The following is a 24407-nucleotide window of genomic DNA, read 5'->3' on the forward strand; positions in this document are numbered from 1 at the left end:
CTATTAAAAAGCCATTGAGGTGGTAATAGTTCATATCTGCTGTCAAAGAAGTCAAGGCAACACACACATGCACGTGCGCACACACACGTACGCACACACAAGCACGCTATTATGATTAATCAGACATAATAAGGTTTAACTTTAATTCAAGGCTGTCGACCTAATTTCTCTTCATATTGTGTAAGGGTGAGTGTGCGCATTGGCCTGTGAGCTTGTACAGGGACTAATTTGATAAATAATAATACGTCTGGTCAGTATTTATGCTAATATATTCATGACCCACCGGCAGGCATCATGTTTGTGTTTGTTAATTCGCTTAGCCAGCGTGTGTGTGTGTGTGTTTGCGAGTGTGTAAAATGAGTTACTGCAGCAAACCCTGATGAACTTCACTTGCAACCTTTTGTGGGTTTCTTTGCAAATTGGTGACTACAACATAATATGTAACTGTAGCTTGTACAGCTGAATTTGGAAAATTCCATGAAATTATAAAAAAAAAAAAAAAAACTGCAGACGAAAGTGTGCATATGTTATATGATATTTGCATAGTTTTAATCATGTAAATACAATAATTGTTATGTAAATGTTAATATTTTTATTTAAGCGTGCACAATATTCTGTATTATTGCCCAGGGCTAATGACTTAATGAATGTGGTTTGTCGCACAAGTTTAATATTGCTAGAAACAGTATGATCAGAAGCACACAAAAAGAAAATGAAAACAGAAGAGCAAAGTTTGCCTGAATAGAAAAAAATAAAAAGCTTTCCAAATTTAATTCTTCACCTGTCTAACTTCAATAACATTTTTAACTGAACACATGAAAAACTGCTCTTTTGGCTGTACGTTAACTAATTTGCTTTTAAAAATGGATAAACGAGTTCCATTTTAAATATTACCACTGTCTCAATGTTTTTTTTTATTGCTAGAGCATACTTTGATGCAGCCTCTGAACTGCAGAGAACAGTTGAAGCAATGGTAGTTATTACAAAAACGGCCAGCAGGTGGCAGCAGAGTATAAGAGATCAACCAGGGCTATGTTGCAACAAGCTGTTTTCCCCACAGTTTTAAACAGATTTGTGAATAATGAAGAAACTTAGCTATATTCTAATGCTAATTGCTGCAAAACGGAAACAGAAATATTATTTTTCTCTGATGAAAGAAGAGACTATGATGTTTCTTTTGGTAGGTTCCATGTTCTTCTATCAATACAACACAATATTCCGTGGGCCTTGCAAAATCAGTCAAAATTGATTTAGAAAATTGATTAGCAATAGGAAAAAGTTGTGGCGCAGGAGGACACGCCCCTCTGCTCAATCAGAGACTGGAAAAAAAAAAAAAAAACACCGCACTGAGAGCAGAGCCATGACGAAGACGACAAAGCTGATTTGGAACGTGAAACCGCAAATATTTGGCGCAGGGTGAATGAAAAAAAAAAAAAAAAAAAGGTAAGCAAAGGTATAGGTACCCAAACATTTCTGGTGAAAATGATCATATGTGGGTATGTATGTCATACCCAATAACAATATGCAAAGTCTACATTTACAGTGCTGCCGCTGTGTCTAAAAAGTCGCTATGCTATATATCTAGTTCTAAACAGCGATATTCATATTATTCATATTTAAAAAGACAATTTTACAACACCTGTGAGTACAAGGCAAAGCTATTGATTTTTGGAGTTTCTTGAGGGACCTACATTCAAGCTAGTGTTTTAGTCAATTTTGCAGGTCCATTGAAGAGAAATCATTTATCTGTTCTTCCAAAAAGGCTTTTAGTAGGTTATTCCAGGTCATTTGATGAACAAAAAAAAAACTTTCCCAAATAAGTTGGCAAAGTTAACAAATGTGTGTTCTCTTCACGGTTCATCTGGGTTCAGTCAAAGGCATTAAAAGTTAAGGTTGTTAAGAGTTTTAATGGTTTTCTTGATGCAAGGAAATTTTGAAGTTTGAAATTCCCTTGCGACAAGAAAAAACATTAAAACTGTTTAGAGAACGTTAAAAAATGTTTAGGAAACACTGCAAACTTGAACGAAGCGTGATGTAAAATCAACATTTGCTAGCGTCAGTGGGATACGGGCTTTAGCAGGTCAAGAACAACCCTCCTCATATAATATACTGCAGATATACATGAATATAAGAAAATCAACAGAACCCCACAAGAGCAAGCACTTGGCGACAAATGCAAGAAAAAACTCTCTCTCTCCTCGAAAAGAGCCCAGGATCTGTGGGGCAACCGTCTGCCTTGGTTTGAGATACAAAAACAGAGTGAAGGGACAGACTGTAGATAAAGAAAGGGAAAACAAGATAGAAGGGTTGAGCAGCTGGGGGAAGAATAAGAGAACCATAGGCACAACAGCCGAGTCAACAACAGTAATTACAGCAATAACAACAATAGTGGTCTGCTCACAACTCCCCCATCCCAAGCCTCAATACCACCACAAGTCAGCTAATGATTGACAACTGGCATGTTTCCAGATTGTGCAATCAACTGCTGGAACCATAACAAAGTTATAATACTATGTATTTATATGAGGAGGTATTTGTGAGTGATCTCCACGTGGAGGCAACAACTACAGAGCGCACACACACACACTTCATCAACATGGGAGAGTTTTGCCCCTAACCCACACACGCAATGGGGGTCAGAGGGAATCAAAGAGAAGGCTTTTCTCCAGCATGACAGATGCCAGGAGAGGCCATCTTGTCAGGCAGAAACACTCAACGGCTTCTTCAGCCGAAAACCTGAAGTGACATTTACTGGTGGTTGAGAGCAAGCCAGGCATGTCAGCAAAAGTCGCAAAAGCATAAACAAGCAGGCAGCAGAATTACCCAAAAATGACGAGAACAATTTGCAGCGTGTGATTTAAATGTTTGGCCTCCCTTAGACATACAGTGTTGTAATTTACACCAATTTGTGTTCACATTACCGTGTTAAAAGTATAAGAAGCTACAATTGGAACAAATGATATAAATATAAAATATTTCACACAAAAAATAAGCAATTGCGAAGCTGAGAGAAAACTTGACCACTCCATCCTGACGATGTAAGAAACTACGGATGTACTAAGTAACAGAAGTTGAATAGACAGATCAGGGAACTGAAGCATTTGGCCACAAAACATTTTGACTATTGTATGAAAGCCATGCTACAGAGCTGCCCGTTACAAAATTAGAGGTGAAATTTTGACGGATGAAAAATCAAAGACGAACATTTACCAAAGTGATGGAAAGGTTGAGGCTTTGAGAAAAAAGATCTGCTAATGGTTGCAATCATGCAAGCTCATCTGCAAACCTGGAGGAAAAGTCATGACTTGGGGTTGCATGGCTTCTTTTGGGACAGGCTTGTTAATCTTCATTGATGATGGTTGCCATCAAATGAACTCAGAGGTCCACAGAATTATTTTGTTTAGAGAAGGATGCCATCACAGTGATTGGAAGATCCTTCATTCTGCATCCATTTTATCTGCTAAAGCAGAGACTAAATGGGGCAAGCACCCAAAACAAAACTGAAAGAGCATTTTCATTTACTTGGGTGACGTCAATTGGTCAATTGATCAATTGGCTTGCTGCAGTTATTCAAACAAAGAATTTTAAAACTAAACGTGTTACCTACTTTTCAGTCTGTATCAGTGGTTCTTAACCTGGGTTCTATCGAACCCCGGTGAGTCAGTCTCAAGGGTTCTGTGGTGGTCAAGACACACACCAGACTCAAATGTATTGTTATGATATATGGGGTGCATCTATCAAAACAAAATATGTGCAATATGAATTCACATGTGTAACAGGACATGTGGTGTTCCACAGGGCTCATTTCTGGGGCCTCTGTGTTTTCATTGTATCTGCTGCCCCTGGGTTCCATCTTCAGAAAACGGTCGTTGTTGTTGTTGTTGTTGAGTTGAGTGATGGAGTCAGCGTCCTAATTTAATGATTTCCAATGCCAAGTTGAGCAATTCTAGTCCAGCACGGCTAACTATCTAACAAAACTAAAGGAAAACTTTCTTAAGATGCATGGAGATGGGGAATACAAGAACACAACACTTTCTGAATCCAAGGTAAAGAGACAGATTTGACGAAAAGGTTACTATCACTGTTCATGTTGTTACAACAAAGTTAAGAACCACTGGTCTATATGTTAAGTTGTGTATCGGGATGAAAATACAGTGAAATAAAAGCTACTAATAAATTATCTCATATGACTCTTTTAATGTAACTCATAGTTTATGCCAACAGAAGAAAAGAAAAAAAGAATTGGCCTCACTGTTCCAACATCTTTAAGTGGGTGCCAAAAAGTGTGAAGCCATTCCTTAAAGTATTTGTGCAAATATACTGACATACAACAACACACACACAACAAAAACATACACCAACTTCTTCACAAAATTAAAATGTTGTATGTTTCCTCTGAAAATATAACTAGCAACATTGCAACACAGACTTCAGCACAAGATGACCAGACTGCAGGCTGACACAGATTCATGTCCTAACATGCAAAGACATGTACAGACATGCCCTGGAATAATCTTTCAATGAAGAACATACATAAACACCCTCTTAATATTTCCCATTTTCAATGAATGATCACTTGTTTCTTCCTATTTTTTTTCACATTTTGACTTTTTAATGTATTTCCTTTTATTTCCTTTTTTTTTGTTCTGTCAACGGCAAGATAAAATTACTTTTCTTTGCATGTCTGAAATGTGATGTAATGTAATCCTTCTCATTGGACCCAGGTATTGCCATGAAAAAGTACTTTTAAAAAAAAAATCATAAAACTGAGAACCAAGAAAGCGTGTCAGCTATGAATGATACTGCCTTTCATGAGCCACATAAATCTTGCATACTAAATCTAAGTATAAAAAGGAACCTCAACAATAACATTTTGTTGGAATGGTATGCCAATTTCTTAACATTTTTGCAACATTTCCATGATATGTGATTGGAAAGTGATGACAAAATCTTAAGATACAAACACCATCTGTCAAATAATGATGCATCCTATAAGTCTTATTTCAGTCAGACTGCAACTTCGACCAAATTCAGTAAAACATTCATTTCTTCATGTTGATTCACATGAGTGGTGGAACACAATTATTCTAAAAGTAAGGCAAGGGCAATGAAGCCATTTGCAACCTGAAGCAACCAAAGACAGCAGCAAAGTTAAAAGAGTGGAACAGAACATTACTGGAGGACATGCTGTATACAACAGCTAGCACTTTGTAGCATTTCCTAACATTTCTCTGAGCAAATGTCTTTGCGGGTATGAGTGAGTGCAAGAAGTGGTCTCCCATCCCCCGTAGTCCATTCGTGTCACCCACCACTAGGGGCTCGGGGCTGTGGCCATGGGTGGCCCGCTCTGTGAGAACTGATCCCTGCAGGGAGTGTGAAAAACCCCTCGTTGATACCAAAATATGCATCATGGGGAGGGCACACACAAACACGCAAGAAGGCATACACACTCACAGGGGGACCAGTGTGTGGTAGTCACCCCGAGACCAAAGTCATTTCTTTGAAATGCTGGAAGACATCAATGTAACTACATCACATAATATTATAGGACAAGTTTGCATATAAAAAAAAAAAAACAATCATTCAGGAAATTTATAGCTAAGCCGCAGCTTTACCGTAAGACAAATATGATAATAATTAAAATAAATATTAAATAATAATAATATCAATAATAAAAATGCCAGGTTGTTTTCAGTTCCAGCACCCTCTTTTGGTTAGTTTATTAGAGCAGTTTAATTTTAGTTAGGCATGTTTTGGCCGCCTACTTTAAAAGACCCACACTCATCGCCAGATGAAGGGGAACCTAAGACATTTGATTTCCTCCACAAATTACCTTGTTTCACAATGTATGCATGCATTAAAAAATAAGTGCCTCGATATCAAGTGTTATTAGTGATCGTATGACTTTTATGTACATTGAAGTTAATGTTACCTGTACTACTTCAACTATATGTATAATTCTGACCTCAGGTGATAAGTATTGTATAGACAAGACATTTACATGCTGGTCTAGTTATTGCTCACATGGACAAACATGTTCTTACGGGACATACTGCAGTCGTTATTACTCCTAAAGATCAGTCATACCAGCAAATATTTTTTTTTTATCTTCGTCAAAAAAACATTCCAGTACTTTTCGCCCTCTTCCGCCGAACACAGCGTTCTGAACTACATATTCCATGAAACTTTGTGCCGCCCAGCCAAAAGGAGCACATGACAATAAAATGACTGGCCAAGCCTAATTATATGTCACTGCTGTTATCATGTACAAAAACACAATATTGTGAGTTTTTAAAGAGCATCATGCATCACTTTCCTTTTCTTTTTTGACAGTTTATCGCCAACCTCCACCACACAATACCGTGATAATTATCATATTGTGAGGTTCATATCGAGATTTATATTGTACCGTGATATTTGGATATTGTTAGATCCGTATTACAGATGTCGAAAGTGTGTAAATAGCCCTCTCCTGTGTTTTTTAAACTAGAAAATTACTATATATTTTATCAAAGAAATCTTAAATCCAAGCCTAACAACACCACTGATTTACTGTAAGTGCAAGAACACAATTCCATTACACTTAAGTTCTTTTACAGAAATCATTTCTAATTCCCATAACGATAATATCATCATTCTGCTTCTGGCCCCTCCTATTCATGTTGCAATATGGGAATTGCTGATGAAGGAATGTGCTGAGTTCAAAAGTAACGTTTTTATCGTTCTGCTTCAATGCAGATAAGCCAGTTGTGGCAGAGTATCAGAGGCATGACAGAATGATCGCACAATGTTCACTTGTTGATCAAACACAGCAGGCACTGCAAACAAATGGTGTGATTTGAATCAAAACAGATAGTTGAGGATACTACAGAGAAAGAATAGTAAGGGAGGATCAAAAAGGGGAGGCTGTAATGACCAACAGGGACGAACGACGTAGAGGGCCAAAAAGAAACCCAAAACACGTGAGGAACGTGTAATGCGGGAGTAAAATGGCACAATGGATTCAGGCAGGAAAAAGACAAACGTCGCCAAAGTGGGACAGTTACCTAATATCTCAATTGCGCAAAACCACATTATCTGAATTTCGTTGTCACAAACATTTTGGAAGAACATGAAACAGTGCTCAGCCACTGTTCACTGTTGTTTTATTCTCGCTTTTCACATGTAGAAAGTTGTCTTTTAGTGTGAGGGTCCTGGTAACTATGTTGACAACACAAAGATTTTTTTTTTAATGAACTCTTTTACCGCCAAAAACGTTTAATGACGTATACTAAAATCCCAATGAATGCCGGCAAAAACGTTAATTGACGTTAACTACGTTTTTTTTTTCCTTAATGGGCAAGGTCTTGTGAATGGGGTTGGATATCCAAAAACACTCATTAACTATGGCCAGCAGATGGCAGTATTGCATCTCTGTTTAATGTGCTCCCGTGGATCAAATTACATGAAAACATGGCGGATCATAGGAAAGAGAACGTTTTCAAGTATTATGTGAATGATCACAGTGTTTGTCACATTAAATCTGGCTAGTTATGTACTCTGGACGGAGCAAACCTAACTTTTTATTGCATTTATTTCATATAGAATTAAAAAAATATATATACACTACTTCAAAGTGTAAATGGAACCGGAACAGTCGGCACGTCCTGACTGGCCAACTGCATATCCCCTAGTTGATGCATCTTCATATTTAAAGTGTGTTTTATCTTTTTCCTGGATTTCAATGACATTTACAAGACTCAGGAAAAGTGCCGGCCTCCGGGATTTCCTAGCAGTCTGGGATGTCAGTAAATCACACCTCTTCTTTGGTGTTTGAAAACTCATTCCCAGATTAGGGGTGTGAGTGTGTCAGAAGTCAGGATGAGGGAATTCTAAGCATGTACATAAAGATGGACTCCGTTTCATTAATCAGGAGATATTTCAAAGTTGAAGAGGCAGCAGTTTTTGAGCTGGAGGCTGGGCATAATGCCTTGCTCAAGGACATCTTGACAGTAAGCAATTAACAGAGTAGCATCTCGACGTTTCAGGGTTTAGAGAAGTGGGTGGTTTCTAGCCCAAATTTCAGTGGATTGCATACAGAATGACGACATCTTTAAAAGGCTTCAACTTTGACGGCGATTAGTGTGATAAAAAATATTTTTACACAAACAAACTTAAGATAATTCAACTGTGTGAATCACTGGAGATGAACGCTTATAACAGCTACCTTCTCTGATCTCTGATCTGAAGCATTTGAAGAAAACCAAAGGACAGATATGTGCCACAGAGCAGACGTCTCCGACATCAATCAGGATTTTGTTTGGTGACACACGACCAAAAGGCTGAAAGAGTTCAGACAACGGCTTGTGCAGATTAAACGGCCCAATTAATCTCTCCTTCTTCAGCCTGCCAAGATCCAGGTCTCAACTTCAAAGCACACACAAAGTTGAGGACTTGAGCCATTTGTACATTTTTTTTCACTAATGTGTGACTCAATGAGCTTACGGAAACAACCTTGTAGTCGTGTAGTCTCTTATCTTCAATAAAAGAGTGACAGGCTACCAACCAGTCAGGTCAGAGTGCAAAAGCTTCCTGATGCTGCCCGAGGACATAAAACCATGTCATGAGGGGAAAAAGGAAAACGTGAAGGTGAAAAGAGAATAAAACTCCCAAATTCAAGATTAAATTACATCAGTGATCTTGTGATATGAAGGGAATAAAGTGTGAAAGACTGACACGGTGTAAAAAGACCTGCTGGCAAGCAGGAAAAACAGGAAAAGGAGAGGGAAATAAATGGTGCCATGAAATAAAGAAGTCATGAATGTTATTGCAGAATTCAGTGGAGTACTACAACCTTTAAATGACTAATGGGACCTTTTCTTTTTCTACACATTTATTGATCATGCGAGACATGATAAGCATGAACTTATGCTCCAATTGATAGAGATAAGGTAACAAACTAATTATGACCCGCATGTCATCATTATTGTGATGCAATCATCTGGAAATGTTTACTTTTCCAAAAATGTACATTAATCTGAGATGCTTTTTTTTTTTTTCTGTGTAAATCCAAAACTCAATCTCTCAAGAACGAGGAAGGTAATATCTATTATTTTTAATCCATTTGGGGCTTTAACTGACAATAACGGAATAAAGTAAGTTGATATACCATATAAACCTCAATACAATTGTGTGCTTAACATTTTGAGAATAGGAAATGCAGACAAACACACACACACACACACACATAATGACAGTGTTATCATGGGGGGGGAGAGGCAAATATGAATCAGAAAATTGAGCGGTATTAAACATTTTAACAGGCACAAGGCCTTACAGACAATAACAAGTTCAGTGGGTGAGCTGCACATGGTCTGGTCTTAAACATAAGTGTTGCACTGCCACCTATTGACTGAACATGCAACTGCTCTCCCCTCCCCCACTGAGCAGTCAACCTCAATGTAAACACCCTTGTTATAAGACGGGGATGGTTGAGTAGCAGTATAACCCTCCAAAAATTGGCAGAAAATATAAAATTTAAAAGAGGTGAGAAAATTGCAAGGGACCTTTACTAACCAGCTACACTTACGTAAAGTAGTTTAAAAAAAACACTATAGTTGCACATTTAAATAGAAAAATGAGCAATTAAAGTTGTCATTTAAAAGAAAATAGATCGTTAAATCTAGACAACATGATGTAATGCTGCCCATTGACTGTTGAAGAAGGACAGAGGAAAAAAGTGTGGACACAAGTTCACAGAGGACAGAGCAGATGGCGTCTGCTCCACTCACACAATAACACGCGCACGCACACGTACACACAAGTACACACTGGTGACATAATAGTAGCATGCCAGGTGTGCAGTTGGTGGCCTGCAGTCTGGCATGGGCCAGAGTGTGCGTTGCTGTCTCGATCCCTTGCTCTCTTTGTGTGAAAGGGGCCCCCTATTCACTGCTCTCTGCTGCCAGCTTGGCACTTAATCACAGGACAACACAGTACATGGCGCACACTAACACAGGCACACACACACAGACACACGCGCAAGCACCACCCTCTGCTGCATTTTTGTCCGATTGAAAGGAGGTCAAAGAAGAATCAAGAGAGAAACAAATACAAATTTTAAAAAAAACAGCATACTTTAGCTGAACTTTAAGATGGAACTGTAAACAAAATTAAAGGAATAGAAAATAAATGTCACCTTGCTCCTGCACTAACAATCCACTGACTACACGCACACACATTAAGAACCATGGCCATGCATAATGAGCGGCGATAGAGGTGAGACAGCAGGCGTGTTGTCCAAATCGGGCCTCAAGAGAGTGCCTGGGGAAAGTGTGAGTGGCTTTCGATCATGGTCGGGACAAATGTTTGGATGCAAAGCGCATTGTGAGGACAGTTTGACTATTCAAGGGACATAAAGTTTTAAAACAAAGTTAGGGTTGGATTGAGTTGTTGTGGGTGGATGTGAGCATAAAACTATCGTATTACTAATACTAGGGATGTTCGATACCACTTTTTAATACCGATACTCAAATCTTCAGTACTCACCGAGTACCAAGTGCCGAAACCATTAGTAGCTACTTATGATACATAAAATTTTCCCTAAAAAACAATGACAGACATTGTTTTAAATAAATGACATATATATCCCTACTACAGCAAATGTACTTAAAATGTAATTAAATTAATGGAATTTTTTTTTCAAATGTGCTGATAAAAGTAATTTTGCATAGAGCACACAATAAAATGAATTTAAAAAAAAATAAAAATAAAAATAAGATGAAACAAATAATCCAGTGGCCAGAAAAAAAGTCCCTATCAAAATATACAACTTTTTAAGGAATAGGGTGAAGTGCAAAGAATTTAATTCAATAAAATAAGGCTTCAAGTAATTTAGTAATATCTACCATGTTATGAATTCCTCAAGCTTTTTAGTGTGTGATGTTTAATTATATCTTGTTTCGAAGCTGACTTCTCATTGATGATGTCATCATTCCGCTATAAAACACTCTTTAAAACGTAAAGTTGAGACTTAACAGCGCCTCTGCTGATTAGAGTAAAGTAGCACATTGTTATTCCACTGAGGGGTAAACATTTGCGACGCTAGCAAATGCTGATTTCACGCCAGGGTTCGTTCAAGTTTGCAACGTTTCCGAAACGGTCCCTTAACAGTATTAATGGTTTCCTTAACAGTCCTAATAGTTTCCTAAACAGTCTTAAACGTTTTGTTACAAATACGTTTTTAACATCAGAATTTCCTTGTGACAATTTACTCATTTACTCCCAAAAACGCATAAATACGATCTATTTTAAATGTTTTAAGCGTTCCAAAGACGTATTTATATGTTTTGTATTGTTTGTTTGTTTTATGCTAGATAATACAGAATGCTTTGATACAGCCTCTGAACTGCAGAGAACCGATGAAGCAATAGTAGTATTACAAAAACGGCCAGCAGTTGGCAGCAGAGTATAAGAGATCATCCAGAGCCATGTTGCAAACAAGCTCATCTACCCACAGTTCTAAACAGATTTGTGAATAATGATAAAACTTAGCTATATTCTACTGCTAATTGCTGCAAAACGAAAACAGATTTACAAATTTACTTCTTTTTTTTTTCCTGATGAAAGAAGAAACTCTAATCTTTCTTTTGGTAGGTGTACATGTTTTTTATAGCAATAGAACACAATATTCTGTGGGCTTTGCAACATCAGTCAAAATCCAGTAAGGCAGCCGGGAGCAAAGGGGGTTGCTTCAGTGAAAATGGCTGGGAGTGAAGGAGTTAAGACAATTATGACTTTTTAAAGAAACATTAAGACTGTTTTGAGAATGTTTAGGAAACGCTGCAACCTTGAATGGATCATGACGGACCTTGACGTGAAGTCAACATTTGCTAGAGTCGCAAACGTTCATCCCTTATTGGGATCCGGGCTCAATAAGCAATCAATGCACTAACTGGTCACAATTCTTAACTTTCAATTAATATGTCAATCTCCAAATGGAATTGTTAACCACTTCTTGTCTGGGACTCACCTTAAGCAACCATAAAGCTTCTCTAAATCTAAATCTAACATTTCCTCAAAGAGCACAATTGACTTAACTCTGAATCTATTAAGCCGCAAAAATTTGCAAAGAAAGAAGTCCAGAAATTATGCTAACGGTGGCATACATGTTAACTCTACTCGTGAGTCTTTGGTTTCGAATTCAGTGGCTGCGCAAGAGCCACATAATGAAAAACTCTTGCTGGAGCCTAAACTATGTCTGAGCATGGAGGAGCACATATGGGGAGACTTTTCATCTTGAAAATAACAGCTTCACAGTCTGCAAGAGCTTCTATCCAGAAATCAATTTTAGCTCGTCCATGAGAGCTTTAGCCGGGGATAATAAGTTAGACTAGAATTTATCTAGCAAGCGCAGCAGATTTCTACGTTATTTCAAGTCGGCGGCACATGGCGGTGACACAAATACAATCAATGCAGCCCCGTCAATATTTAAATCTTTCCAATCTGTCATCTACACATCAATAGAAGACACATTTGACAGAACATTCACAACGACATATCGGCATTCAGGATGCTCATCCTATTATTAAAAACAAAGTTATCGATGCTATAAATCTGCCACTCTTCAGCTCAAAGCATTGTAATGACCGGCTTCTACTCACAGGGTAAATAACCTTTGTGTACTTCAGGTGTTTTATTCCAGTAATCAAAAACTCAGTTCTACCAATAAAACTGGTGGAAGCACTGACCCGTGGAGGATTGTTCCTGGCAAACTTTGGCAGCCCTGCCTGCCCAAGTGTCATGTTACAGCAGCAGCAGAGGTAAACAGGAGCTGACACCTGTCACAGATGTTGCAGCTGGGCAGTGAGCTTGCCCACATATCTATCTGAGCCTATCTGTCAAACGCCATCCAGCTGATGCCAGTGAAATAAACAGTATCGTTCCAGCTTTTTGAAACTGATCGTTCACTCATGTGGAAATGACAGAAGAAGGAAGATTAAACATGGCCACATTGGACATTTGTTTTCATTGGACGGCAGAAGCCGGGAGGCTGTTAAACCTCTGATTGGTTCACATTTATAATTCCATTTACCCATGTGAAATAATGGGAATTTTCACATTGCAAGTTGAATGTGCACTCACTCATATCAAAATCATTTTTTTTTTATGTCCTTGTCAAAATATTGTGCTTAAAATGTAACGGAAATATGTCTTAGTTATGTACAAGAATAAAGCTTGTGTCACACTGATATACCGGTATACAGTATTACACTAACAAATGCTGAAAATGTAATGCATCAAACTTCCAATACACAGCTGAAATTGACTACATAAATATTTATCTATTTAGATCATGGCAAACAGAAGGTTCAAGATATTGGGCTCTAGCGAGTTTTGGCATTATAACACCAGCTGGAAAATAAGCGGTGTCGTGATTGTTGGGATGCATGTCACACGCTAATGTAATGTGTCATGCAGGAGTGATAGCTGTGTGTCTGTATCTACCAAGTGTCATGTTGTGTTGTAGTCGGGACATCGGCGTGACAGTTCAAAATGCTAAGAAGACAGCCAAAGTATCCTAACAAATGTGAATTCACTTTTACGTATTTGTAAAATTAGATCACAAAAACAGTAGCTGAGTTGTTAAAAATGGCTCACTGTAAAAACATAATGCTATTATTTGGTTTGAAATGAATGTATTTTTATTAAATATTATACAATACACTTAATAAAACAGTACCAAAGTTAACAGGTGCAAATCAACTTCATTCAGACTGAAATGGTGAATGAAAAGACACTTGAAATGAATGCAGAGAAACCTTGGGTTTCAAATGACCGGGTTGAAGAGCAATTCTGCCTACACAAAATTTTCAGAGAAACTTACTTCCGCAAACGCACCATTTTCAGTGAGCAGTCTTGGTATGGAATCACACAAGGCTCAATTATGCTTTTTCTTGTGCCCTGCAAACATTATTGGCTCTGTGAGTCACACATTGTAGTACAGTCCTGTATTTAATTTAATTATTTATTTTTGCTCTGAATAATGGCTTCTAAGAAACAGAAAACTGCTCGCTGTAGTTTTTATTAGGAGCTAATTCCAAAAGAAATAAGGTTGTTGTTTAGTTTTTTTACATAAATAAAATGATTTTCTGACTTTTTTTCGCCACGTCATCATAAATCTAACACAGACTCTATTATTTTGTGATTGGATGGTTAAGGATGTGCAACAAGCCTAAAAATAGACTAGCTTTCAGATGCAAACGTACACAATATGAGTGCGGAATGTGCCCGGAGTAAGCAAGATTGTGTCGGCTCGGCTGTAATGTTTTATTTCATTAATACGGTCAATTTCGTTATTGATCGGATTGCAAATGATGACATTGCAAATCACAAAATTTCCATAAAAGGCAAAATACTGAACGATCCTCCAAAGTCTAGTAACCATTTTGGGGTTTTCTTTTTTGTAACGGAAGCCAACCAAAATTTGACTATGGTGCATTTCAATTGATTATATCAGAGACAGAGCCATGGACTCAATAATGCAATATAACTTGTTAAGAATTGGTAAGAAAGGTTACATGCTTATCACTTGACCATTAGGGTGAATTTGGTAATATATGACACAGTTACTACCCTGAATTATCAATGCAAACACAGGTACACAAAATAAATTCAATATTAACTTTGGCTATATGGATTGACATTTACTCACATGTACACAATTACCTACAAACAAATTAGATTCCGCACAAAACATTTCTAATGTGATGACACCTCAACATATAACACATTCTGTAAAAAAAAAACTACGCATTTCCTGTAGCATATCCAGCTTATACTATCTTCTTGCTCACTGTTACTACCAGAAGGGAAGAGACCTATTTACGGTACATCAAATAACATTTGAATAGATTCCATAAATCCTTTCAAATAGACCAATCAATTCCCAAATCTAGCTGACGGGTCAATCAAAATTTGCATTCATACTTGCTGGTTACTTTTTCCTATTCCCCACCAAATAGCAAATCCAATTGTGAGGTTTATTTTGTTAGTTTCTACTTGATTCAGATAAGAAAACGAATTGGCAACAGAGTGAGAGTGCAAGCAAAAAGAGGGCCATTTCATTTAACAGTAATGCAATTCCAAACTGCACAAAGGGCCTTCGGTTTATAAATGCAGTGCATGATATATTTAACAAAAAGAGATTTCTAACAGGGAGCATTTTGATTAGATGGCTAAAGGCTTTAAGGAGCAATTTCTGCCCAAAAAGAAACCCGCTTATCACACTTGCCAGTGTGCTAGTGTGTTTGTGTGAAATGATCATGTTGCGAGGAAATAAGTCTGTTTTCAGTCGCATGAATGAAAGGAAGGTAAATCCTACTGGGTAATCTCATGTTTAGATTTAAACACAACTTATAGGACACAAATCACCTTGAGCATCTTATGTTATGGACCCAAACATCTCATTAAAAACAAAATAATAATAATAATCTGGTCTTTGGTACATCCGCTGTTTTTTAAGTGGGGCCACAACCTTCAGCTTCCTCTTTTTGTGTTTTGAAAACAACAACCGCCACTTGCTATCACGTTTCCTGTGTTATAACGGATCGCTCAAACATATCTCACAACCAAACTAAACTTCCCGCTTAATGTTTTACGACGTATCCCTCTTAAATTTGAACAGGTTACATTACATTGTATTACAATGTACTGCAGCAAACATTTGACAATTGAGATTGACAAGTGCTCTATCCAGAACGCTGTGTGCCCCTCAACTGTGCAAAAAGTGTAAAGGGCATGAGAACTTCAACCTGCAGCGGCTTCTATTTTACATGAGTGCACGCACACGCCAACACCAAGGCCTCGCCAGCTGGTGAGTTCGCCCTTGAATGGCCACCCCCGGGCACTTCTGTGGTATGCATGCAGTTGTTTTAAAGAGTTCTGGATACTGTAGTTGAGCTGCAAAAAGGTCTCAAGTTCAAATCTGGGCTGCGGCCATTCCATGGAGTTTGTCTGTTCTGCTCTATATATATATATATATATATATATATATAGATATATATATATACAACATTTTTTTTTGATCCACTGCACACACTTTCCTCCTTTTTTCTAATCAGTTAATTACTTGCATAATTTAAAATGGAAAATGAGCCCAATAGTTTGACATGAACAAATATTCTGAATGTCATACGCAAACATTTATTACATGCTTTAATTTAATGCGTGTAGTTATATTTATTGCTCAAACCCAACCTCTGCTACCTTTAACGTAACCATCCGCTATCAGCTAAAGGATTATCTGCGGTCAAAATTAATACAGGGATGTGATTTGACCAAAGTGAAATTATCTGAAAATTTAGCCGGGGGTCTGGGGGCCGCTGGCACTTTCAATGCACTCACATGACAAAGAAATAGACAAAACAACAGCATAAATTTTCAATGTATATTGAACTATCCCATATAAAATGGCAGTTTTAGTCAACTCAAAATCAGTCACATTCAAAAACATTGGACTGCCTTTGCTTTTAAAAACTATCACTGAGAATATCATCATATCTAACTAATGTGATTACTAAGTTGACACATAAATAATGTTGAAGAGTTCAAATTTCATGAACAAATAATTGTATCATGACCAAATGAAAAGTAACTCATATTAGAGCATACCACAAATGTCTTTGTTATAGCACACAATGAACTACTAAAAAAAAATAGGATTTTTTTTTTTTGGGAGGAGATAAAAAAAAAAAGCGGAATTCCGCGAATTAGCGGAAAAATCACATCCCTGTTAATAGTGTGATTAATCTGCATTAATACATGATTAATGCGATATTTTTTTGTGATTAGTTTGTTAACGCTTTAACTTTGAATTCTGTCTCTTACATGTTATCATTCTTATCTTCTACCTCTGATCAAATACTGACAAAAAATAAATAAATCCTACATACCACAATTTTAGTAAGCCTTCAAAAAAAGCAGCTATATATGCAAAAGTAAGATTGCCTCCATATTTACAGTTTCTGTAACTAGGCATTGTAATTATTGTTTAGAATAAATGCACTAAAAACAGGATCCGTGTTGTCAATAGGTAGATTTGCCCTTGACTGACCCGCCTGGGGGTCTTTTTGAACCAACGCCTGCTGTGCAGTAGGGAAGCTGGGAGTCTACTCTTAAGGAACAGATGCCAGGGCACAGCAGCTGTTCATCTGGCATCAAACCAAGCCAACTGGATGGGCCCACAAAGCAAGAACAAAAAACATCAACATGTGTTACTAAAAGCTTCCCCGCATGATAGAAAAGCCACACGCAGACTGAAATCAACAATTAACATTCATGTGAAATATGTGAAACATATGTATTATTATTATTAACTCACCTTGGAAAGACTGTCGAGCTCTCTCGACCAGCTCTTCTATGGGATAGCTGGCCAGGTCTCCTCTGGCATGCTTTGTCTTGCAGTAGGTACATGCATTCAGGCACCTGGAAAATTAGTTAGAGACATGATTGTGTCCATTATCTAACAAATAGAAAAGCAGCCTTTACAATGTGTAGTTGTGCATAAAAAATATACCACACATAATGTGAGGAGTTATTAAACTAGTTCAGTGGTTCTTAACCTGGGTTCAATCGAACCCCAAGGGTCAAAACACCCACCCTACTCAAAAGGCTGTCATTGGCTGCAGGTGATCACACTACAATACTTGGCCAATCGGTGCTGCAGGGAATTTGCTGCGCTCCGTAGTCAACTTGGCTGTTGCGATGGTACATCGTGTGATATATTTATTATTGTAATCCCTTCATACTATGTATGTCAAGTGGTCGGCCGAATATGCGCAATATGAATTGGCATGTATGACGGAATGGAACCTATGTGTTCCACAGGGTTCAATTCTGGGGCCTCTGCTGTTTTCATTGCATGTTGCTGCTCCTGGATTCCATCTTAAGAAAACAGCAGTGTGGTGTTTTAAAGTGCTCTATAAATTTAGAGCTGAGTTGAGTGATGGGAGACAGCGTCCAAACTGCCTGATTTGCAATGCCAAGTTGACCAATTTTAGCCCAGCACATACATAGTTAGCTATCAAAACTACAGAAAGACTTTCTTGAAGATGCATGAAGATGGGGAATACAGAGAAAACAACAGATTCAATGAAAAGACTACTCATCTTGATTATTTTGTTCACCAGTAAAATTAATAAATAAAATAATAATAATAATAATAAAAATGATTTTGTTTTTCAATAAAGAAGGCCGAATGTGCATAGGAAACTGGTGGGGTTCAGTACCCCCAACAAGGTTAAGAACCACTGAACTACTTCATAAATGAACACATTACAACAATTCAATGTTTTTCATTTAAAAAGAAAATCCCAAATAAAGCAAAATATCCTTTATCATTAAAAGGCTCACAAAACATACGAAAAACTCACTCAAACTTTCTTAAATTCATCTAATACATTTGCAATTGTGACAGGACAGCAAAAGTTGACCAAAACAGTAAACAAGCCTAACACAAATGGACCAGAAAAGTGGGATGGAATAAGTTTGATTAAAATGTGATTCATAAGCAAAGGAAGCTCTTAATGTGGAGATCCGTCTTGATAGCTGTCTATGTACAGTGAGACTGTTAAATTGGATAGAAAAAAGCCCAGAGGGAAATATTATGAATTTCATCCATTAAAATGTCTAATATCTGACATTCAATTTGGACAATGAAACACACATTTTTAGTGCGAAACACACATTTTTAGTGCAAAACACAATCTGGTTTACAATTTGCTGCAGCATGTCAAAATAGTGTTTCGTCCAAATGTCCTAAAATACCCAAACTGTGAAAAATAATTGACTTCAGCCCAGTTTTCTAATGAAAGAAACCTCTGTTAGCCCACTGTGTGCCTTTTATACAAAACACAGACTGAAAAGATTCTGTCTTTCTAATTCTTTTTTATGTGGAATAAATTGCCTTGACAAAAACAGCTAACTAATGATTAGAAACCAGAAAAGGGTGTGCACCAACTAATGTGATGATGGGCACACGTGGGCTTATGAGAAAAGTATTCTGTCCGATACAGAGAAAAATCAAGATAAGAGGCATTGCACTATGGCTTCACATAAACTGACCTTGGACCCAGAGAGACATAAATATCTGGTTCAAATAATTGAAATTCAAGAAATCTCAGTGCACTGCTCTTGTATACATACCTCGAAGGAATCGAAGCTTACTTAAAATTGCTGACATAGTTCAGAAAATGTTTATGAAAGATATCTTGAAATGACTGTTTCCATTAATTCTATATTGGATGGGTTGGCAGTGGGGTCCAAATTCATTTTGGGGCACATTGTATTTGACCTTAGTAGTACGACTGTAATTTAAAGTTGTATACGTTTGTCTTCAGAGCCAAAACTGATAAAGATTAATTGGAATAAAATATTTAAGCTTGCTATTATCTTTAATCGTCTGTTTGAATAACATCACCACAATCTCAAAATAAATGAAAACCCTGTTTCCAAAGTTTATTTAAATCACACTTTTCAAATGTATTCTTTGAAAAAGCACTTGAAGAAACAGTGCTAGATTAACACAACAGTGCTTCAGTAATCCTTTAGAACTCCAAACGACATTCATCGAGGCATGTCACCAAAGGCAAGAAAATGAGTGGAAAAATAGTTGTGTTTTAATCTGTCTATCCATGCCACTCTATGCGTTGCTTATCCCAGTTGAGGGCACCAAAGATGGCAGCTAGGTCACATAACCTCCATGTGGAGAAAACAGAGACAGATGGGACCCTGCAAACACTCACACACAGACATACACCACAGCCAGCGCCACCACCAGGGGGTCCATCCATCTTAATGTGATCAGGCCCAGCTGAGTGGATCACACCAACATTAATCTCAAGAGACAGTGGTCTACTTGCCTTAGTGTGTGCGTGCATGTGAGTGTGTATCAATTCTGCCTATGTGCGCCTGTGACTTTGTCAGTGCGCTGTTGCAGAGCATTTGTCCAAAATCACGACGACGCATTAGCAGATTCGACATCCCCATCACCCCAAACAAAGTGCGACAACTGCTCAGCACTCTGACACAAAAAGAGGTTGGAGCAGAGGAGCAGTGTCACAGCATGCCCTTGTATAAACACAGATGCCTGCCATGCATTTCAAGCTGGTTGGATGCAGTTTTACTTTGAAAACTAGAGCTGTGCAGTTCGATCCAAGTATCAATAGAATCGATATTTAAGTGAGTATCAGTACTGTAGCGATAACAAAGAGCTAGTGTCGATCATTTAGATCTATTTATTTATTTTGGAGTCTCATGGGTCCCTCGCACAATCCCTTTGTAGTGCTTACGTCAGCCCGCCAATGACAGTGGTATAATTTATTACATTTTACACAAAGAGTCATATTATGCTTCAGTTGAGCTTTTCCAACTACTAATTGAGCTGGTATTAGTGCAGCACAACATATAAGTATCATATATATGATGTGTCTAGACTAGAAGAACTTTGGTGGCTGACGTTTCTTTGAGTGCAGAAGAGCAACATGGACTAAGATTATTACTACATTGCCACTTTAAACAACAGTACAGATGTTTCTGTTGAGGATATTATATTCTGGCATATTTAATTAACTCAATTACTCCCAGCCATTTTCACTGAAGCAACCCCCTTCGCTCCTGGCTGTTTTACTGGATTTTGACTGATTTTGCAAGGCCCACAGAATATTGTGTTTTATTGCTATAAAAACATGGAACCTACCAAAAGAAAGATTAGAGTATTTTCTTTCATCAGGAAAAAAGGCATATTCATATCTGTTTTCAATTAGCATTAGAATATAGCTAAGTTTTGTCAATATTTAAATTCCGGGTGAAAACACTTGACAAAAAAGAGCTTTGGCCCTGGCTGATCCCTTATACTCTGTTGCCCCCCGCTGGCCGTTTTTTAAAATAACTACCATTGCTTTAAAAGGAACCCTCGACTGTAATGACAAGCTTACTCTGTATTATTTATTTGGTTGTTACCAACATATCTATGAGATTCTTTTTTTTTTAATAATTTCCAGTTTAATACATTTAGTAGGAAATTTATTTGGAAATTTATTTGGACATACGCCTCTCTGCCGAGCAATGTGAAACACCTATTAAGAAAGCAAGGTAAGCCTCCGTTCTTAAAGAGACGATCAAAACTCTTGAATGTGTCTAGTGAATGACGAGAGCACGGCGTGGGTGAGCGTGACTTTCCCAATTGCATGTTGTTTATTTAGGAACGCTTCCTCGGCAGAGAGCCTGCCGTCATTCTACGTCACTACGCACTGAATGTGTTGCGACGTATATAACAATGGCGGCATATGTCCAAATAAAGTTTCTACAAAATGTGTTAAACTGGAAATATTTTTTGAAAAATTAATCTTAAAGTTATGTTAGTAAAAAACAAATAAATAATATAGAGCAAGCTTGTCATTGCAGTCGGGGTTCCTCTTAAGACACCTCTTCATGTCAGAAACTGCATCAAAGCCTACTGTATGATCTTGCATAAAAAAAACAAACATTTTGTAAACACGATTTTGGGAGTGAAGGACAAAGTATTAAAAAAGGTTTCTACACGTTTTTGGGTTTGAATGAGTTAAAAACCCAACAAAAAAGTTTAATTTGCAAAATAAAACAAAACAACAACTACAACAACAAAAACACTATTTATAGGACAAATAATTTCACATATAATAATATTTTATGAAACTAAAAGTTCTTGGTATCGGTATCGGCAATACTGGCACTAGTACTTAGAAATTCTCAAGTATCGCACAGCTCTATCCAAAAGTAAGTCAATGACCATGTTTACATGCCATCAATATTCGGATTAAGTTGTAGTAGTCACTAGTCAATCCATATGATAGCAAAAATAGATTCTTATACAGGCCTATTGTTTACTTCCTTATCAATTTTATTCCCTCCTTTTTTTTGTCACTATACCCTTTCTGTTTCCTACTGGCTAATTAAACCACAGAGGTAGCTAAAGCACCTGACAACTGTGTAGTTCATCAATGTGTTACAATGAGAGGGGCTTCCTCCCCAGTGAGTCTGGGACTGGTTCGTGTGTGTGCGTGTGTGCTAAAAGCACTATTGTGTTGCAGTCTTGAAAAAGAAAGCCATGTGGTTTCTCTATACATTTGTAAACCTCCCTTGACATGTGCATGCACACACACACACACACACACACAAACACACATTCTCCCACACAGAAACAAGCAGTTTCCTTTAGAGGGACTCCCTTGTGCAGCATCTTAAAGACGCAGACTCGGAGACAGTTAAGCAGGAAAAGGTTTTCTCAATGATAAGCACTTAGGGTTTGCACATTAATTAGAAAACTGCTCCATGCATAAACAAATTGGGCTGCGTGCGCGTTTGTCTTGCCGTTGACGGGGTTTTACGCAGTGCCAGCTTGAGAACGCAATTATCAAAACAAAGCTGAGACTGCCAGGGCAAATGGGCGAGTTGTTCAATTGTAAAGCAAGGTTATTCAGTGCATTTATTGTTCACGCTGAGATAGGGTGGAGTGGGTAAATGAGCAAACAAAACCTTAAACTGCCATTATATGGTACGAACAAAGTGTACAGTTAGTCACCGCGAGTCAAAAGTTGGGAGTCAAAGAGTACAGAATACTCAACAAACAATGAAGCCATACAGATAGAAATTTAAAGAGGATTATTATTATATAGAGATTGGTAAGCAGTTCGACCATCCTAGCTTGAGGGGATGAGCTTGGTTGTATCCAAGGGTTGTGGGAAATTTGCATACAGTGTAAAAAAAGAAGTCCTCTAATTAAAAGGTTCTAGATCTTTGGGGTCAATAATGGCAGTAATGTTCAAAACTAGCGATGTTCGATCTAACTTTTTTTTAAACTGATACCGATACTCAAATATTTAGTAGTCACCGAGACCAAGTGTCGATACCATTAGTACTTATGATACATACAATTTCCACACAAACAAAACAATGACAGATTTTATGACATATATCCCAACTATAGCAAATTTCCTTAAAATAAAATGAAATTAAAGGCAATTATATTTATTAAATTTGATCATAAAAGTCATTTTGCATAGAGCACACAATAAAATGAATTTAAAAAAATCCATAAAATAGATTAAACAAATAATCCAATGGCCAGAAAAAAAAAGGTTCCAATCAAAATATGTGGTTGTACAACTTATTTTTAAGGAATATAGTTAAGTGCAAATAATTTAATTCAATACAATAGGCCTTCAAGTAATTTTGTAATATCTACCATGTTAAGAATTTCTCAAGCTGTTTCGTGTGTGACGTTTAGTCATATCTTGTTTTGAAATGCATGCTTTTAATTTGGAAGGCTGCTCTGTATAGGAATTAGTATACGTAAAACACAAAGACAAACAAAAAAGCCACATTACAAATATAATGTAGTGTGCATAAGAGCTATAAGTAGCGTCTGCGAGGGCCTTAACGGCACCGTCTTATTTTTAGCAGCTCGGATGGATGTTAACGAGGCAATTAAGAGCCCAGCAAAGGTAAATGAGGCAATTAAACATTGCAAAGTTACATGAGCTATGGGGGGGGGGGGGGGGCGATACCAGTGTCGATATCTGTCTCCGATACCATGAAATGTGTTTTATTTGTTAATTTTTCCTCTGGGACGATCATTGAGACAATTTACAACATTCAATTTTCACATACAATTACACCCGAAAAGAAAAAGGGCTGACGGGATGAAGCTGAAGCTTAATACCGTCCCCAAGAAGTTACAAAATACTCCATAGGTCCATGTTGACACACTACATTATATTTTTAATGTGGCTTTTTTGTTTCCCTTTGGGTTTTACGTATACTAATTCCTATACAGAGCAGCCTTCCAAATTAAAAGCATGGATTTCAAAACAAGATATAATTAAACATCACACTAAACAGCTTGAGGTCTGGTATCGCCCATCCCTATTCAAAACTGTTATTACTACTACATCAGAAATGTACACAAGCACAAGACACATATATTAGAAACAATGTGGCTGTGCTGAGTTGTGTTCTCTTTTGCCAATAATCATCTCTGGTCAAGGTATAAATGCTGAGAAATAAACACGTACAAGGTTCGCTCACAATTCCCATAATAGAATTTGTGTGTTTGCTTTTGTTGAATCTGTATTCCCGCACGCACCCTGAGCCAACTGCCATTCTGCGTTTTGTGTGTGTGTGTGTGTGTGCGTCAAATACAGCAAAGCTCGCAATTTATTCAATCAAGCCTTTGTACATGAATTTAGTCACGCTATGAAGGGGGACGAATGCATGTGAATTTGACAAAAGGTCACAAGATGATCTTTGACGACAACAGAAGTCTTGCTTGTTGTTTTGGCTGGCAGAGAGCGAGCACGTGCAGGGTGCATGTGTGAGAGAGCACAACCCTC

At 37.6% G+C, this 24407-nt stretch overlaps 1 protein-coding gene across 1 annotated transcript in view; it reads right to left on the reverse strand.

The window, feature by feature from the left end:
• cdkal1 (CDK5 regulatory subunit associated protein 1-like 1) overlaps positions 1 to 24407 on the reverse strand; it is a 222241-nt gene that overhangs the window by 112547 nt on the left and 85287 nt on the right. The window contains exon 8 of the mRNA XM_077575695.1: positions 17360 to 17463. Within this exon, the coding sequence (XP_077431821.1) occupies positions 17360 to 17463 (104 nt within the window). The remainder of the gene's footprint in view (positions 1 to 17359; positions 17464 to 24407) is intronic.

Source organism: Vanacampus margaritifer, chromosome 9 (genome assembly GCF_051991255.1).
Source record: "Vanacampus margaritifer isolate UIUO_Vmar chromosome 9, RoL_Vmar_1.0, whole genome shotgun sequence".
Classification (NCBI taxonomy): domain Eukaryota; kingdom Metazoa; phylum Chordata; class Actinopteri; order Syngnathiformes; family Syngnathidae; genus Vanacampus; species Vanacampus margaritifer.